This window comes from Bos indicus x Bos taurus, chromosome 17 (genome assembly GCF_003369695.1).
Source record: "Bos indicus x Bos taurus breed Angus x Brahman F1 hybrid chromosome 17, Bos_hybrid_MaternalHap_v2.0, whole genome shotgun sequence".
Taxonomy (NCBI): Eukaryota; Metazoa; Chordata; class Mammalia; order Artiodactyla; family Bovidae; genus Bos; species Bos indicus x Bos taurus.
In genome coordinates, this window is record NC_040092.1 from 1,078,501 (window position 1) to 1,096,856 (window position 18,356).

Genomic DNA, 18,356 nt, shown 5'->3' on the forward strand with positions numbered 1-18,356 from the left:
GGTTCTACTCCCAGCCGATCTACTACGCTGGCTTTCAGCAAAAGGTTACCTGTGTGCTGGAGAAAAGGAAACACACAGTCTGAAGAGCAAAGGAAGCCTCAGAACCAGCCCGAGACGTGGAGAGGTTCTGGCCCTGCAGGACGGCGAACTCACCACACCGATGGTTAGGACGCTACGGTCTCTAATGGAAAACGTGGACGATGTGCAGGAACAGGTGAGTGTCAGAAGCAGAGAGACGCAAACACTAAGCAAGAATTGAAGGAAAATTCTAGGGGAGAAAAACCCACCGGAGACGGAGGGCGACCCCGAGGGGCTCCCCTGCAGAATGGACATCACGGAGTGAAGAGTCACTGAACTTGAAGATAAGCTTCTAGAAGCTTCTCAAAATAAAACTTTTACAGAGAAAAAAAGAGTTGGGGAAGCAGCAGAATGTTCAAGAACTGTGGGACGATTGTAAAAAAGTGCAACGTGTTCACAGTGAGGATACCAGAGGAGAAGGGAGCAGAGAAAAGGGTTAAAGTCATAATGGCTGAGAGTATTCCAAAATTCACGGCGGGAAACCAACTGTAACTGCAGCATCTCGGACGGCGCGGGGCGGGTCAGTACCCCAGACCACCCGCACGGGTGTACACCACACTCAGGGAAGCAAAGGCAAAGAGGAAGCCTTGCAAGAAGCCAGAGCGAAACAGACAGCAAAGTCTCTTACTGGAAGAGAAACAAGGACAGGAATTACAGACGACTTTAATAAATTAAAAAAAAAAATTATTTGGCTGTGCCAGGTCTTAGCTCAGAGAAGGCGATGGCACCCCACTCCAGTGCTCTTGCCTGGAAAACCCCATGGATGGAGGAGCCTGGTGGGCTGCAGTCCATGGGGTCGTGAAGAGTCGGACACGACTGAGCGACTTCACTTTCCCTTTTCACTCTCATGCATTGGAGAAGGAAATGGTAACCCACTCCAGTGTTCTTGCCTGAAGAATCCCAGGGACGGGGGAGCCTGGTGGGTTGCCGTCTCTTTGGTCGCACAGAGTCGGGCACGACTGAAGCGACTTAGTGGCGGCAGCAGCAGCAGCAGCAGCAGGTCTTAGCTGGGGCGTGCAGGGCCTTTCGGTTGAGCATGAGGGGTCTGTTCACTGACCAGCCGCCTCACTGCCCCGAGCTGGGCCGGCAGCCTCCGCCTCTGGGCCCCCAGGCCCCACTTTCTGGTTGAGCAATTCTGTGGCCAGAACAGCACAGAGCAGGACCCGTCCTGACGGCCTGTCGAGTGCACTCTGAGGGGCGCCCCGAGCGCTGGAGGACTGCCTGCCTCTAGGGGGACACTGGATGGTACCCCGAGGCCAACCCGTGGGCAGGGCTGTCCCGAAGGGGGGCCTGAGCCCCCTGCAGCCAGGCCCACAGGAGGCCGTAGGCTGGTGGGGCTGGAGCAGGCTGGGCAGCAAGGCCGTCTCCTCGCTTGAGACCCCCGTGACCTGGACTCTCAGCCCTGAGGCCCCCGGAACCAGGCGCGTGGGGACACTTGTCACCTCGGGGCGGAACCGAGCAGCAGGGCACGGACGGCACGGCAGACGACACGGCAGGGGGGCCGTGTGTCCCCAAGGGCCTGAGCACCTCTGCCCGGGGATGGGGGCTCAGACCTCATCTCCTCTCTCCCCCACCTCACTGCCCGCAGACCCTGCTTGCTGGCTCTGGGCGGGCGGGCAGGCAGGCGGGCTCCCACTCTCAAGGCAGCAGTTCTTAAACCAGGCCGGGCTGGGGGTGGGCAGCAGAAACCCTCCCGCACAGCCAGCGGGGGAAGGTGGGGAACCCACGCACCACCACCCACAGGCCGCCCTGAGGGACAGGGCCCCCGACATCACCCAGCAGGTGTGATGCCCCATGGGGGTCTGCTCGACTCCCCCCAGGCCCTGGGGCTGTTCTAGGACCTCACCTCCCTTTGGAGCAGCTGAGCGGCCCCCAGCAGGCGGGGAGTCCCGGGGGGGGGGGCCGGCCCCATTTGGGGGGGCAGACAGGCAGGGCCCTCACGGCATCAGCCGCCTTGTCGTCCTCAATTCACCCCCACGTGCCGTGTGCGCTGATCAGCGGCTGCTTGTTGCAGGGGATGACCTGGTGGCAGGGCCTCCCTGGACCCATCTGGAGTCCCCTGTGCCTCCTGGCCAGGGTGGGCCAGCATGATGGGCACTCGCTCCCGACACCTGCGTGGTCCAGCACCTAACTGCAGACACACGTCCACGGACGAGGCAGCTGCCCCCACGGACCCTTGCCAGCCGGCACCAAGGCTGGGCGCTCCGTTCTCCGTCCTGACGAGCTCATCCCAGCCACCTCCACCTGCTCCTGGACCTCCCCGAGGTCTCAACGACATTCCTGCGACAGGAGGGTGACCCCAGCCAACCCACCCGGGGGCCCCGGGTGTCCTCGGGCCATTTCTTTGCTCTTTCTGCGGCATCTGCTCTCCCCTCGGCCCCAAGGACCATCTGGGTTCCTCTGGGGAAGGAGCAGCAGAGTCTACAGGAGGGAACGGGTGGCACCCCAGGCTGCCCGCCCGCTTCCTCTGCAGGTGAGCGGAGCTCAGTGCACAGGAGGAAGGGCGCTGGTGACAGACGCTGGCAAACTCCGGCAGCGTGGACGCACGAGCGTAGCAGAGGCTTTCACAGTGACCCAGACCCCCAGTTCTTCAGCGAAGGTCAGCACGGCCTCCCTGGCCTGCGCCCAGGGGTCCCCATAGCGGGTGCCCCCTGTGGGTGTCACCTGAGTCCTCCTGCTCCCTGGGGACACCCCGTGCCCCGGCCCCCAGTCAGCCAGCCCTCAACGCTCATGGTCCGGGAACACTCCAGCAGGGAGGTCGTGTTCTCTGCTCTGAGAAAGTAACGAACCTCGCTGAGGGTGGGCTTGCGTGCACCTGAGCAGCCGGTCTGCAGACTGCCCCCACCCGCCCCCAGCACCTGGGCCTGAGAGCTGTGCCCTGGGCCCCAGCCCAGCGTGTGCCCTCTGTGGCCCCCCAGCGCTCCCATGGCTCCCATACCCGGCTGGCTACCCTCGGGGCTCAGTGCAAAGAGGGTGCTGGCTCCCCTTACCCTGAGCCCCAACACCTCTTTCCAAGCCAGCGGCCACAGCAGGGAAGGGTGGGAAGCCATGCTCGGACGCAGCCCGGCCCCAGCTGAGTCGGGACAAAGCCCCGCTTGCGGCTGTCCATGGGAGCTCCTCGACGCTGGCCGTGTGCACACGCGGCCGTGTGCTCAGAACTCGCCAGGCTTGCACGTTGAAAGAAATTACGAAACGAAGTGAAGAAGGAGGAGACAGAAATCACTCACCCGGACGCAGTGATTAGAGACGCTTTAATTTTTAAAAACTGTTTTATTTGGCTACGCTGGGTTTTCGTTGCGGCACGTGGGATCCAGTTTCCTGACCAGGGATCGAACCTGGGCCCCTGCACTGGGAGTGCAGTCTCAGCCGCCGGACCACAGGGACGTCCTCCGACGGCTTCAATCCTGCAGTGAGGGGCTCCTGCCTCGATTCCGCACCCACAGCACGGGATGGCTCGCGAGGCCCTTGTGAAGCGAGTGAGGGCCACCCACCGAGAAACAGCTGCTTTCAGGTGAGAATGACGATCTTCTCACCGGTCGGCGCTCACATCTGCGTGCTCGTGGCCCCACGCAGACTCGGAAAGCGCCACGGAGCTGCCGGACACAGGTCCTCTTGGCTTTTTCCGCCTGGAAGCCCCCTCCCTCTGCAGCCAGCAGGGTCTGGCTCCGACCAGGCCCCAGGCCTCTGCGAGCAGACACGCCCATCAGCTTCAGGGCTGGGAGCGGGACGGCCGCTGGCCCAGACGCTTCCAGGGCGGTCTGCGCTCAGGGGACAGGCTGCCCCCCCACCGCAGGTCAGCCAGCCGGGCGCCGGACCCCGCTTGCCTCCCCCCACCCCCGACCCTGCTGGCTCAGCCGCGGCCACACCTGGCTGCCTCGGGGGCCGTTGGTCAGCTGCCCCTCCCGTCCCCGACCTGCCCGGCTCAGGGGCGCCGGCTGATGGCCTGGCCCTGCAGGCTGGCTCCGGCACAGGCCCCCGGGACCGACCCTCCTCACCAGGCGGGCGCCTCACTGGGACAGACGTCGCGGGAGCCACCACCCATCCAGAACACGACGGGGTCCTCAGCTGCCCTTGGCGCTGAGCTCCGCCCCCACGGCCCTGGTCTGGACGTGGCCTCCCTGACCGGCCCCGGCTGCCCCTCTGTCCCAGCGCCCCTCCACGGTCACAGTCAGCCCTGGACGCTCCAGTTCTGACTCAACAGAGGGGCCCGGGCCAGCCGAGCAGGGGCCCACACTGCTGGCCAGACGAGCCACGCTGCTGCTGACACGGGGGCTCGTCGGGACTCCGGTGGGGAGGTTGGGGTCATCAGGCTCCCGTGTCCACTCAGAGCAGGGCCACCTGACTGCCTTCTGAAGGATGAGGACAGCAAAGCGCGTCCACCTCTGCAGGCACAGCCTGTGCAACACGGTGCCTCACACCCGCCAGACACGCCCTGCTGAGGCGGGGTCCGCTCACTTCCCCAGAGGACGTGGTTGCCTCCCAGATGGACGAAAGGCAGGTCTGCTCAGCAGACACCATGGTGAGGTTCACAGCACAGAGGAAGGCCTGCCTCTTGGTCGGAGGCCCCCTGGAGCGGGTGAGGCGCCGTCCCAGGCCCCTTGGCCCGCCGCTGTCCACAGGCCGCTGCGCGACGCCCTGCAGACCCCGGAGCCGCACAGCCCACCGTCCCGCCCGGGCTTTACTCTGGTCTGAGAGAGGCGGCCGCTGACGCTGAAGCAGACGCGGGGAGAGGCCGGGGCCGGGCGTCGTCCCCCACGGCCAGAGGTCCGTGGGTCCGCCGGACGCTAAGCCCCGGGGCTTTCGGGGCTCTGGCCAGCACTCCACCGCCGCCACCAGGAGCAGTCAGATGGGCAAGGGCCGGACGGCACCCCATCTTCACGTGGGGATTCCAGGTAACGAGACATGCGCGGTGCTACTTCTGGTAACACGGACACAATTTAATGATTCTAATTTTTTTGTTTTTTTAAAGTCAGGTGCCATAAACATTCAAATAATACATCTTTTAGAAAGTACGTTTACAGCATCAAAAGAATTAAGATGAAATATAAACCTTTCTACTTACAATTTTTATACAGATTAACCAAATCACAAATACCACAAATAAAGGTTAAGTTGTAACAATATAATGAATAAACATTCAGATTCTTAATAAAATCTTCCTTTAACATTTGTTTTTAACTTACCATTATACTAAGTAATCTATGCAGGATTTTGGGGTACAATACCAAGAAGGCACCAACAGTACAAAGCAGACAGGAAGCAGCTCTGAACCTTTCTCAACTGCTCTACGCGGAGGACGCACGCAGGGACGGCCGCGCGCTCCAGGGGAGCCGGCGCAGGCCGGAACAGCCCCGGGCTTCCCGCCGCTGACCTGCGACGCCAGGTGGACGCCACGCAGAGGCCCTGGGTTCCCTCTGCTGGACACGCCTCTCGTCTGCGCTAAGAGGGTCACTTCAGACACCAGCACAATTTTAAAGCACAGATGCTTTAAAACGTGTAAGCAGAAGGACTGCTCAGATTTTCAAAACCACCACATTTACAAAAATATTTCCCTTAAAAACTTGGGATTGTCCAAAACATTGACTTACAAATATAAAAGTATCGTGGAAGGGCCTAAAGCATGTGTGCATATGTACGTGTTAACACACCGTCACGTACTGCAGAAAAGTCACCAATTTAAAACCGTATTGACACCTAAGCAACCGAAGGCCAGTCTCCTCGGCACCGTCTGCACGTCACTGGCACACGCGTGTCGCACGTCACTGGCACATGCGTGTCGCAGGCTGTGCCCCCACCTGACGCGGGGACAGACCGACCCCAGGCCCCCCACACGCGGCCGCAGCAGAAGTCACGCAGCCAGACGCGAGGGCCTTGCGTCCCCGCGCACGCGGCCGTCTCGAGCCCTTGCAGGCCCACCTGCTGCTTCGTGAGGGGTCTTGTCTCATGCTCACTCAAGAGACTGGAATGTTTCAACAGGAATTTTTTGCTTACATTTTAGACACCAAGAAAGCCATCGGCCCCAAGCTGATGTGCAGGAAGCAGTCGCAGCGGTGGTCGGGGTCACCAGCATGAATTCATGTGACCTAATGTGCACGTTTTGAGAGACACAGGCAGACCCAAAGGGTGAGCCTCACACACCACAGGCGCCTGTTCAGACAGCTCCCTGACCCGCTGAACCAAGCTTGGCATGGTTAGTGAAAGGCTACAGGGACTCCCACACAGGGTTAGTGGTTCCTGCCCACCAGACCCGTGGACAGCGAGGGGCGGGGAAGCTCCCGGCCCCCAGGGGTTAGTAACCAAGGCTGTGGCTGTCTGTCTGGTTAGTGAACCACAGGTTAACCTCCTAACACTACTTTGGAATGTTAGTAGTAAGCACAGAGAAATAAGAGCAATAACCCGCCAGCGCTCCTGGTAAAATGTACCCGGGACAGCAACGCTCGCCTCTCGCTGCCCCACGGGCCTCCACTGGACAGCTCCGTGCATGGAGGCGAAGCCACGGCTCTCGGGGCCGACACTCAGGTGTGGTTCTGGTCTGACGGGGGAGTCCAGCACCCGCTCCGGCCCGAGGGTGCAAGCCCTTCCTGGCGCTTGACTGGGACACAGGCCACCCTCTAGGAAGAACCAAAGAACCCAACTTGTGACTTCTGGGCTGTGTCATCAGAGTCTGACAGAACACCGCAGACCTGTGATCTGAGGAGCATGTCAGAACTGATGCTCTGCCGTGTGGAGGAAAAAACCCCTCCACAACGCTGTCTACATGGCCTTACACAAACCCAGGTGTTCGGGCAGCGCCCAGCAGGGAGCGGGCCCGCTGGGCTTCCTGGTCTAAGCACAGCCTGACCTGACTGTTGGTTCGGACCCCACGATCCAGAGGAAATCGACACTGAATCTTAATGTGAGCAGGAGATAGAGGACGCCCGTTTATTTTCAGGAATGACAAGCGCATTTCCGTTTGTGTTAGCAGGCAGTCTTTATATAACCCACTCTCCACTGCTATCAAAATCCAAACAAGAAAGAAAGGACAGCTGAGAAATGAAAAGCTGAGAACTGAGGAACTTTTCCTAAGTGATCTGCTGGAGAGCATTTTCCGTGGAACACAACTCAGAGGTAACAACAGAGTCTCGTTTCAACCACAGGTGCGTGGCACGTGGACTCATCTCCGCACAGAAGCTGTAACAGTCATGCGAGGGGACAGTGACGGCTGGACAGGCAGAGTGCTGCGCGCAGAGCTCAGGGGCAGGAGGCCGCGCCACGCGGCGGGGCAGCCGGTGCCAGGGCCGGGGGCGGGCGGGCTTCTTCGGGCGCCCCACGCGTGACTGGGCCCTGGCGCAGGGCGGCGCTCAGCCAAGGCTCACCGGGCTTTAGCACACACCGTCACACCGGGGATGGAGGATGAACTTGAGATGCTGACATGCTGCAGGAGGGAAGAAGTGTACAACAGGCGCTCCCGGAGGACGCATGTGCCCCCGCCTGGCCCTCAGGCGTCGGGCGGGCGCCCCGCGGCCTGCGCCCCTCACCTGATCCCGGGGAGCCGCCTCTGCTGGCGGGAGTCCCGCAAGCAGGCAGGGCTGCGTGGGACGCGTCCTGCGAGGGCTGTGCCCCCGACGGGGCAGGTGAGCTGCCCGACGTGGGCCTCCTCCCGTTTAGAGAAGAGACAGTGCTCTACAAGCCACACCTGTGCCCGTATGGGATCCGCGTGACGTGAGGCGGCGGGAGTGCAAGGGGGCGGTCGCTGCCGTAAAGCGCCCAGGGGACGCGACCGGCAGGGCACCGGGGCAGGACTCAGGAGGGGAGGGGCCACTGCGTCTCTCAGAGCAGAAGGCGGCTAGTGACTGAAGCAAGGTGGGCGGGAGGAGCCCTGAGGGACGCACAGCCGCAGGCCACCAGAGGCGACGCGCACGGGGCCAGAACAGCGCTCTGGCAGGAGGGAGTTCTTTGAAAGCACAGAAGCCACAACCACCAGGAGCCGCCCCTCCGACGGCTCAGAGGAGTCAGGTGGACACGCAGACGGGAGGGGACGGGCGGGTCGGGAGCTGCAGGAGAGCCGCGGGGTCTGCGTGCCGTGCTCGGCCCGTGTCCTGTGGGGAGACAGACAGACCCTCCGTGAGCCACGGACGCGCCGCACGGAAACGGCAGCGGCAGGAGGACAGAAAAGCGTGAAAACAGAGAACACCACTGCAGCAAAGCCCGCCTTCCCGGAACCGCCCCCTGGGACAGGGCTCGCCCCCAGCCCCGGGCCCCCACCCGCAGATGCCCCCCGCCCGGGCCCCCACCCCACGGCCGGGCCGGCACCACACTCCTGGATGCCCTTCTTTGGCCACAACTGACGGCACGTGGGGGGATCTGCTTCCCAACCCGCGGTCGAGGCGGCGCCCACATCTGAGGCGTGGCCCACGGGGAAGCCTCCCAGAGGCCGCTCACTTTCCCCGTTGGTCTCTGTGTATTTTTGGCTGTGGCACGCAGGCTTCTCCAGCTGCAGTATGCAGGCGGGGTGCCGTTTACTAACCGGCGGTCCACCCTGGGATGCACACGTCTTGTAAATGCCCAGTAAGTGGACGCTGCTGCCCCTCTTCTCAGCACACCCGCCCCCACGCTGGACAGGCAGGTGGGCCAGAATCATCACATGGGCGCAGCCAGCGCTGCCTTAAATGCCCCAGTTTTCTCTGCCCAAGCGTGACCAGCACAGCCACGGGCTGGCCGGAAGGTAAGGCTGGCAGGCTGGACTGGGAAGGGCAGGAAGGGCCCCCCTGTCACCCCGAGCCCTGAGAGGCAGCCCCGAGGGCTTACCAGGCCTCCCGGAGGCCCCAGCGCCCCTCTAATGTCCTGTCTCACTTGAGGACATCATACTCCAGGTCAAACCCGCGCCCCCTGCCAACAGACGCAGTCTCACTGGGAGCAGAAGGACTCGGGGTTCACCGCCCCCCCCAGGACAGGGGAGGGGCACGGAGAAGCCGTGCGGAGCCCCTGGCCAGCCGTCCAACGTCCAAGCCGGACCGCCCCAAGCGTTTCCCAGCAGAGGCCTCAACCCCAGCCTAATTCTTGTGACACACTCGCTCCTAGAGTCCGGACACAAGCCGCACTCTCTCCTCTTCCACAGATTCTCTAAAATTGAGATCAGTGTTTCCTCTTTTGAGAACTTTAAAAAAAACCCAACCATCACGGCTGTATGGTTCCCCACACCTCAGGTTGCAAAGCTTCCATACTAAAACCCCTCTTTAATGACATTAACACCACCCTGTCTCCTTGGCCAGGACTTATTCTATGGTTAAAGCTCCAGGTACCTGACAAATTTAAGATCGGTATCCCGGCTGGAATCTAGCAGTCTCTTCAAAAATGAGTTCTTTGAGCTTTTCCTTGGGCAAGTCATCCAATTCCATGTCAAACTTGAAGGGTGCTTCGGCGACGGGCTTGAAGAGAAAGCAGAACTTTGAGACGAGGGGCTGTGGTGGAGGCTGCAAGCCCAGGCCCTGGGCTCCCGCCGGCAGCACCCACCCCCCGAGGTGTGCGGCGTGCCCCATGCACCCAGGCCTGACAGCGGGCAGTGGCCCCGCACGGCGCTGGGGTGTGGCCAGGGCTGCGCTGGCGGGGAGGGCTGCGGCTGGCTGCCCAATGCTCACACACGCGCGTCCGGTACACACAGCAGCGCCTTCCTATGAAGAAGCCTCGCGGTGAAACACGAAGCCTCGCGGGCGACGAGAATTGTGGCAAACGGCCATGCTTGTGTTAAACAGAATGAACCCTGCTTTATTTTTTCTAAATTTAGATACAAAAATGTAAGAATGAGATGGAAATACTCCAAAATTTCAATAACGGTGTCTGTGTAACCAGACTACAAAGTGAAGTTTCTTGTATTTTCTGGTACTTTTTTTTTTTTTAAAGTATCCCCTCTCTATATAAATGACCAGAAAGTTGACACTGTGTATGTACATCAAAGACTCTCCTCACACACTCAGTGCTGTTACCAGGCACCCAGCCCTCATCCCTGCCGTTCTCACACCAGGTCTTAAGGGGAGGAAAACACACACCCCAAACTCGGCTCTGGCCTCCGAAAGGGGGGAAAGGAGGAACTCGCAGTTGCTCTCCCTGCGGGGGGCTCGCAGTGTGGGGCCCTAGCGTGCCGCTCTTCTGCTGCGCGGGCGCCCAGGGCAGGGGAGCCCGGGTCTCTGGTTCTCCGCTGCTGCCCTATTGCCACAGGGAGGCGGCCTCCACTGCTCCTGGGGGAGCTGACGGATCCGTGCGCGCTCCCCCTCCGCCCAGGCAGGCAGCCCCTGCCGGACTCTTACCTCATCGCTCGGGTCGTAGTACTGCTCCAGGTAAGGATGGGCCAGAGCCTGCTCCACCTCGATCCTCTTGTGAGGGTTGAACGTCAACATTTTGTCCAGTAGATCCAGAGCTACAGAGAGAAAGGTTTTGCAGAGATGAGAAGCCAAAGGAGCAGTCACCGAACAGACTGCGCACTCCCTGTTTAAGTCAAGACCCACTAGACGGGGGAGCTGAGGGAGCCATGCGCTCAGGGGAGCCTGCTTCACCTGAGTGTCTGATGGCAGAGACCAGACTCAGGAAGGCGGCGTGCTCTGCAGAGGCTGCACAGGGAGCCAGGATTCAGGCCCAAGTCTGCCCGTAAAACCCGGCCTGGTCCGAAAGCATGGCCCCACTCTGCAGGGTCACGAGCAGAGGCTGCGCGTATTACAGCTCTTGGGTCAGCTCCAAGCTTGCTGTGGCCCTGGTTACTTCCTGCCCTGTGGCTGCAGCCCCCTCCTTCCAGGTTCCGGCTGACAGGTGTGTGTGAAGTGCAGGGCCCTGGAAACATGTTCCCTGCTGGGCTCTGCCCCTGCTCCCCACCTTCATCCAAGCAGTAAACCACGTTGGACGTGAAGAGAAACTCCACACAATGAAGGGCGTTTTTCATGTCCATAAAGCGAAGTGTGAAAAGCAGCAGGATCTTTTTTAAGTCCTAACCCTAACTCTAATTTCTACCAACAGCACATTTCCCGGAATAGCGACAGGGGAGCGTGGGACGCCTGCTGAGCCCCAGCAGCCCCGGGGCCTGCCCCCGCCCCTCCCTATAGTGGCCGTCTGCCTCAGGACTCCGGGACCTCTGTCTGCAGCGTTGAGAGCCCCCAGCATTGTCTTTAACCTCCACCTCCTGCTGCTGCTAAGAGGCACGCACCCCCAGGCGACGGGCATTCCTAAATCAGACCTCACGTTCCTTCAAGTTCAATCCTAGGCAACAACTTCAAAGGAAAAGAGCTTTTCTCTTTTCTTTGCTACTGGAGAAAGGCCTGGCCTCCAGCCTGTGTGCAGGGACAGGAGGCTGGGGGAGGCGAGCTGCGGGCAGGTGCAGGCCGGGCGCTGCACCCGCACTGAGTCACGCTGCCTGCGCACACGCGTCCCTGGGTGCAGAGGCCACTGGCCCTCCAAGACCGACGTCCCTCTGAGGCCGGACGGCGTCCCGCCGGGACCCTGCCTCTCCAGGACCCCACGGGACCCCTAACTCTGGGGGAGCGCAGCTCTGTGACCCCACCGTCTGCCGCATGGGTCACTCCCCCGCCAGGCCCCAGGGCAGCTCGCCTGGCTGGCGCTCGCTCTGAGCCTCCTCACCCACCAGGAGGGACTCTGATCCAGAACAAGACTGCCGCCTGTCCTGTCCACCCTCAGCTCCAAGTCCCGAGTGGAGCCAGAGGAGGCGGCCACCTGTACAGGTCGCGCCACCACAGCTGCACTTCCCGGACTCTGGGCTCAGAGCCCTGCTGCTGAGGCCCCGGGCAGACGGCAGCAGAGCACGGTGGGCAGACGCCGGCGCTGCCACCAAGGGCTTCACCCCACGGGCGCCGGGAAGGGCCGTGGGGCCTCAGGGCTGAGGAGCACACGGCCAAGAACCCCGGGGCCCCGGACAGTCCTGCTCTGCCCCGAGCACGCGCCTCCTGCTCTGCCCCGAGCACGCGCCTCCTGCTCACGAGGGCGGGTCAGGCCCTCCCCGCGGCCGGCACATCCTACCGGGAAACCAGGCTCCCCAGGGTGGCCTCCCTGGGCATCCCTCCAGTGGGTCCACACGCGTCCTTCTGGGAAAGGGGGACCCTGTCCCCTTCCCAGGCTGACCCTGCCTGCTGTGCCCTAGTCCCCACTCCCCGGGGTCCTTTCTGGCGCCTTGAGACCCCCACCCTGTGCCCTCACCCCTCTGAGTGGCCCCCAGGACCTGAAATGGAGGCCTCCTCCTCTACAGGCTCCAAGGCCCTGCCCCCTGGCGCTGCCCAGGGAGGACTCCAGTCCACCCCGCGAGAGTCCCCATCTTCACCCCCAGCCTCCTCCAGGACCTCAGCTACCGTCTGCTAAACTCCTGACCCTGGAGTCAGCTCAGCACCCACTGCACCGAGACTCTATGGGCAGACAGGACACTGCTTACGGTCCCACTGAGGACGCACACGCAGGCGTGTTTACAGGGCGGTGAGGAAGTCTGCCTACTGTTCAAACAGCGGGTGATCCGACAAACGGAGACAGATTTCTCACAAGAACTGCGGTTTTTTCAAGTTCAAAAAACAGGAGACTTCCCTGCTGGTGAAGACTTCGAGCTTCCATGGCAGCAGCATGAGTTTGACTCCCGGCTGGGGAACAAAGATCCCGTGGGAAACAGGGACAGAGGCCTTGGCCACAGTGACCACCAGGGGCAGGAGCTCTCAGGACACAGGCCAGTGTGAGCCTGGAGCTGCTGGAGGCCACCATGTCACGGTGAGAAGCGAGGCTGGCCAACAGGAGAGGTGGGCGGAGAAGGCACTGCTGCATCGCAAGGCCAGACGTGGTCACTGTGGCCGTGCCGGGAGTCCAGGGCCTGCTGGTCCCCGGGCTGGTGAAGCCCTCTGGGCTGAGGCCAGTCAGGGCTCCCATGAAGGGCAGAGAAGGCCTCAGAGCCGGCCCTCCTGTCTGAGGACTCCCCGCACGCACAGCCCTTCACATCGCTCGTCCCTGACGCGTCTGGAGAACCTCCTCTGCGTCTTCTTTCACGCAGCCGAGAGCCACACGATGTGGGACGAGTGCTGTGCTACCTCCTCAGTGGACACTGCTCGCTCGTAGCTCCCCTTGCTATGAACTCTTTGTGAAAATCACGCTTAGGGGCTGTATTCCCAACTCTCCTATGAGGTGGGTGAAACTCATCCCATTCTGAGTTAAGGAAAATGCGCGGTGGTGAGGTCAGTGACTGCCCCAAGGCACAGGACTGGGCGCCCAGCCTGCCCCCGGAGCACAGGGCCGAGCGGGACCGTGCGGTGTCAGCACAGCAGCACCAGGACGCTCGAGGCGCTGTGCAGCCTGGAGGGGTTACACGCTGTCCACGCCGGGTCTCATCACTCTACTCTCCTGTGATCAAACCTACCAGCCTTTCACTCACGCCTGTTGTCTTGGTGTGTTTGTTTTCAAAGCTCAGGAAGATATTTCTCCCCCATGCAGAGATCAGAAAAATAGTGAGTACTCTAAATACTGTTAACTTCTAACAGTATGATTTTTAGAAAAGTATTTGATCATCAATTGTTTTACAGTTCACTCTCATGTGTGAATAGTGATTTAATCTGATTTTCTTTCAGACAGCTGTTCGACGAGCCCCGTAACATCTGCTGAAGAGTCATCTCTCCCCCTTCACCACAGTAACTCTGGAGAGAACCCCTTCTATGAAGGAAAATCTATACTACTACTGGTTCAAGGCACTCAGCAGCCTCCAAACGTGAAAAAACATTCAACCTCACTCTTAATTAAAGAAAAACAAATTAAAATGCCGTTTTCCCATCTGGTTGGCGAACTCACAAGTTCAATATCCAGAGCTGCAGGCACAAACGTGGCAAAGCTGCCGACCTGCCCCTCGGGCTCCAGAGCGTCCCCTGCACCAGCCGTGTGCAGAGGGTGACCCTCCCACGGCCGTGACCACGCACGCATCACCAAGCTGCGAGGAGCTTTCAAGGTCCACACCTCCTACAATAAATCGTATCAAGGCCGGTTTCCTGTACTTAAGAGACTCTACATTCCCTTCTCTGTGAACCACTATTAACAAGACAAATCCAGACGCTGAGCTACCTGCAAGCAGGCTCTTACTGTGTCTTACTGCTGCTGAGTGTCCAGGGCCTTAGAACAGACACCCGTCTGTTTCCTAAGCGGACACACTTATCTCTGCATGCTGCAGGAGGAGAGCAGACGCGAGCTGCCGGCAGGCGAACCGGCCCCCAGCCCTCTGCAGCTTCTGAGTGAGGGGAGCAGGGCTGGCTGTGAGACGTTCTCTGACCAGCAGGCTGTGGCAGAGGCGCCTTGCTCTCAGCCCCTGCGGCCCCTGCTCTGGTGCTCTCGGGGCACCACTGCAGGCACGGAATGCCCCATCTGGCACCGCAGGACGAGGGCCCGCAGACCTGCCCAGCCTGTGGGCTCAGCAGCCCCCAGGTGTCAGGCCTGGGCAAGGGGGGCGACTGACCACAAAAAGGCACGATGCAGCTTTGGGGAACAACGGAAATGCTCTGTGTTCCGACTGGCGTGAAGTTACAGGACCGTATACATCTGTTAAAGTTCAAAGGCTTCACAACCGAAAAGGCTGTCTTATTCTATGTAAATTATTCTATGATAAACCTGAATTTAAAAATTATCCAATGACACGATGATTCTAAAGACATGAACTTAATCCAAGCTAAGTACCAAACAAACCCACATGTGGAAAGCCAGGCATCACCCCCAGACCCCTCAGCCCACGGCCGCGGCGGCTCCGAAAGAGAGGGAGGGCAGTGAAGACCGAGCCCCCAGCGGGGCCGTGTCACGACGCAGCAGCCGCGGCCCCGGGGCCCAGAGGCTGACACAGACCAAGCGTACCCACCTTTGGAGTCCGCGTTCGGGAACAGCCTGTTCCATGGCACCTTATTTTTGTGTGGAAGAGAGAGCAGGTAGTTTCTAGCTTTTAAATTTATTATACAATTCAGGTCTTCCTGCGACGGGGATCCAAGAATACCTATCAGATAAAATAATCTGCTGTCAGTTATTAAGACCACGGTGAACCAGCCGCGTGCCGCCAGCAGCGGGGAATGGGCCCCGGCGCTCAGCGTCTTCTCACCACCTCCCAGCGCTGGCCCTTCTCACCGAGTGTTCCGTCAAGGACCAAGAGAAACAGCTCATGCCCAGGACAGGCCCCAGAGCTGCAAGATCGTCTCCACGCCACCTCACGAAGGGCTCTGACGTGAACGTGGGCCCCGGACGCTGAGGACCTTACCCAGAATGTGGTTCAGCTGGTCAAGGTAGTGCTTCCCGGGGAAGATGGGCCTGTTGGAGAGCATCTCCGCGAGGATGCAGCCGACGGACCAGATGTCGATGGACTTGGTGTAGCCCTGCAGCGGGAGAAGGGAGAGTGACCCCTGCCGCCCCGTGACGACGAGCGCGGCCTGCCCTGCAATTCAGACGTGCGTGGGACAGCGTGCAGAGACAAACGCAACTGGCTTTCTTATAAGACGCTAAAAAACCAAGGCTGCTGGATTTCATTCCTCTCTTCAGAGCACATTCACTTATTAAGTTAGAATTTCTGTAGCAGACCTCATTTCTTTTATCAAATGATTTGAGAGAAAGAATTAGAACCCCTTCGAGCTGAAGCTGGGAAAACGAGAAAGCAGTGAGCAGCCACTGACTACTCTCAGACATCTGGGGACCTCGTTTTTGAAACTCGGAAGTCACTCAGAAGGGGCGTTGCTCCATTTCCAGAATATCTTTCTTCATTCTGAAAATCATTAAAAACAAAACAACAACCACCCATGATCTCTGGGTTCATGAGGGCGTGCTGGCTCCATCCTACTCAACTAATTCCTATCTCTCATCTTTTTTTATTCATTTTTCAGGTACAGTTTTTCTTTTAAAGGATTCGGTGAAAAGACATGGAAGAATTACCATACGACAGTGACAAAAGGCTGTTACTGTAGAAGCAGAGTTCTGTGGAGAATGCTTTAGTGATAAGTAGAAGAAGAGATGTGGAGCACAGCTACGGGGGAAAAAAATCCAGTTAAATATTAAAGGCAACAGAAATATAGCAAAGTATTTTTTGAAAATCAAAGATTTAATGATCAGATCTATATATCTGATAAAGTGGGCTGAATTTCAAAATAATTCTTTCCAATAAGATTGGGGGTTTAGGGGTATCTCCCTAGGATGTCCCAGTAGTTGTTAACATGCCGCCTACCGACACTGCTACTGTATTAACAGCAACTATAACCAACCCGTCCATTCTGAAGGAGATCAGCCCTGGGATTTCTTTGGAAGGAATGATGCTGAAGCTGAAACTCCAGTACTTTGGCCACCTCGTGTGAAGAGTTGACTCATTGGAAAAGACTCTGATGCTGGGACGGATTGGAGGCAGGAGGAGAAGGGGACGACACAGGATGAGATGGCTGGATGGCATCACTGACTCGATGGACGAGAGTCTGAGTGAACTCTGGGAGTTAGTGATGGACAGGGAGGCCTGGCGTGCTGTGATTCATGGAGTCGCAAAGAGTCAGACACGACTGAGCGACTGAACTGAACTGATAACCACGATTAGGTGGAGACCAACTGTCCTCAGGCAGCACTTGAACCGCTGCTAAGGACACGCAGACTGACACAGTCAGTGGGGGTTCATTCTCAAGGGACTCGCACACGGAGAGAGAATGAGAAAGCAGAGGGCAAAGGGTGAAGAGCCGGCGAGGGGGCGCCGGGGACGACGCCAGGGGGACGCTACACTGGGGGGGCAGTGCCCCTGAGCCCCGTGGGCTGCCCCCCACCACGACCGCAGCGTCCTGTGTCCTCCTGGTCACTCACTCTCTCACACGCGCAGGACGCTCTTCCGGGACGCCACACGTGAAATGAGACAAAAGCGAGCCCTGCTCTCCTGATGCTGGGCGTTATAGGACCTCACACGGGTGTGGGTCTCAGCAAGAGCCACCAGGCCGTGGTTTCACGTCCACGGGGCAGTCCCCCGTCCCCCACCAGGTTCCTAGCTTCACGCCAAGACTCTTCTTCACTAACTCAAACCAAAACCGCAGAGTTGAGACTGAAGGCAGAGCCAGGTGAGAAGCCAGCATGCCCAAATCAAGCCAAATGCTGGAGAGACTGGCAAAAATGAGACCACCACTGTTCTCACTAAAATGTTTTTCTTGTGGAAGATAGTTAAAAAACGAGAAATGCCTAACGCACGTTAACTTTTAGTTTAAAATACGTTTAAAAAATTAACACGTTAAAACTTCTCAGTTTTCACTTTCATATAGTAAATACTGATAGATAAAACCCACATAAACAAGCCCGCTTAGGGTCCTGGATAAGCTGTTAGACGCTGCGGGGTCTGGAGCACGGGGTGTCTGCGACCCTCGCCTCTCCCATTCCTGCCCTGCTCCGCAAGTTACAAATGCTGTCAAGTGCCGTATTATAAATACACAGAGCGCTCCAGCCAAAGCTGGGACAGTGAGTGCTTAGAAAAAAAAGAGGAAGATAACGGACAGCAAACAAACAAAAGCCAGAGCCACCCTGAGTCCAGTAATGTTTCAGAACAAAGACGGGGTCAGAGGAGGAGAAAGAGAAAGACGTGTGATCGCTCCTTCACGGACGGATGCCAGCTCGTTATGTAACTTAGAGAAGCGGGCTCTGCAGCCCCAGCAGGAGCACTGACAGACACAGCGGTGCTCACGGGCACCTCGGGGAGAGGCTTCCGGGAAGACGAGCCCCAGACATGGCCTCTGAGACCCTGCGGGGCCTGTGCAGCCAAGAGTGACCCGGGCCCCTCAGGAGGAGCCCGCCCTGTGAAGCAGGGAGAGCTCAGGCGGGCGTGACCCCACATGGGCACAGCACAGGGGCCGCAACACGCCGCTGTGAGGACACAACAGGGCCAGCGCCGGACGAGGCTGCCGTCACGGGCGCGCGGAGGGCATGCCGCCTGCCCAGGAGCATTCGCCAGCTCCTCAAGTCAGTCCGGTAGGAGTCAGAGCTTGACGCGGGGGAAGTGAGAGGAGAGCGGGGAGACAGGCAGGCGGAAGACGTCAACGCTGGTGAGGCTAGGGGTACACAGGTGTCCCCCGACCCAATTCTCCCGTGGGTGTGCTGAAAAGGAAACGCTGGACATGCTGGGAGGGGCCTCTCGGGCTAGAGGAGCCGTGAGTCAGAGGACGCAAGCCACGCACGAGAGCGGAGGCCACCGCCCGGGGGTCCCCCGGAGACGGCGGGAGGGCCCGGCACCGAGCGACTCACGTGGCCATCCACCGCAGGGGCCTGCCCTGTGGCGCTGTCTGCGGTCGGGAATTATGAGAGAA

The 18,356-nt window shown here is 59.4% G+C and overlaps 1 protein-coding gene across 1 annotated transcript in view; it reads right to left on the minus strand.

Annotated features, from left to right (window-relative positions):
- Positions 1-4,991: 4,991 nt before the first annotated feature.
- MAPK1 (mitogen-activated protein kinase 1) overlaps positions 4,992-18,356 on the minus strand; it is a 57,119-nt gene continuing 43,754 nt past the window's right edge. The window contains exons 5-9 of the mRNA XM_027566128.1: positions 15,308-15,422; positions 14,918-15,049; positions 10,362-10,471; positions 9,360-9,485; positions 4,992-8,156 (exon numbers count right to left, since the gene is read on the minus strand). Of these exons, the coding sequence (XP_027421929.1) occupies positions 9,369-9,485; positions 10,362-10,471; positions 14,918-15,049; positions 15,308-15,422 (474 nt within the window). The 3' untranslated portion in view covers positions 4,992-8,156; positions 9,360-9,368. The remainder of the gene's footprint in view (positions 8,157-9,359; positions 9,486-10,361; positions 10,472-14,917; positions 15,050-15,307; positions 15,423-18,356) is intronic.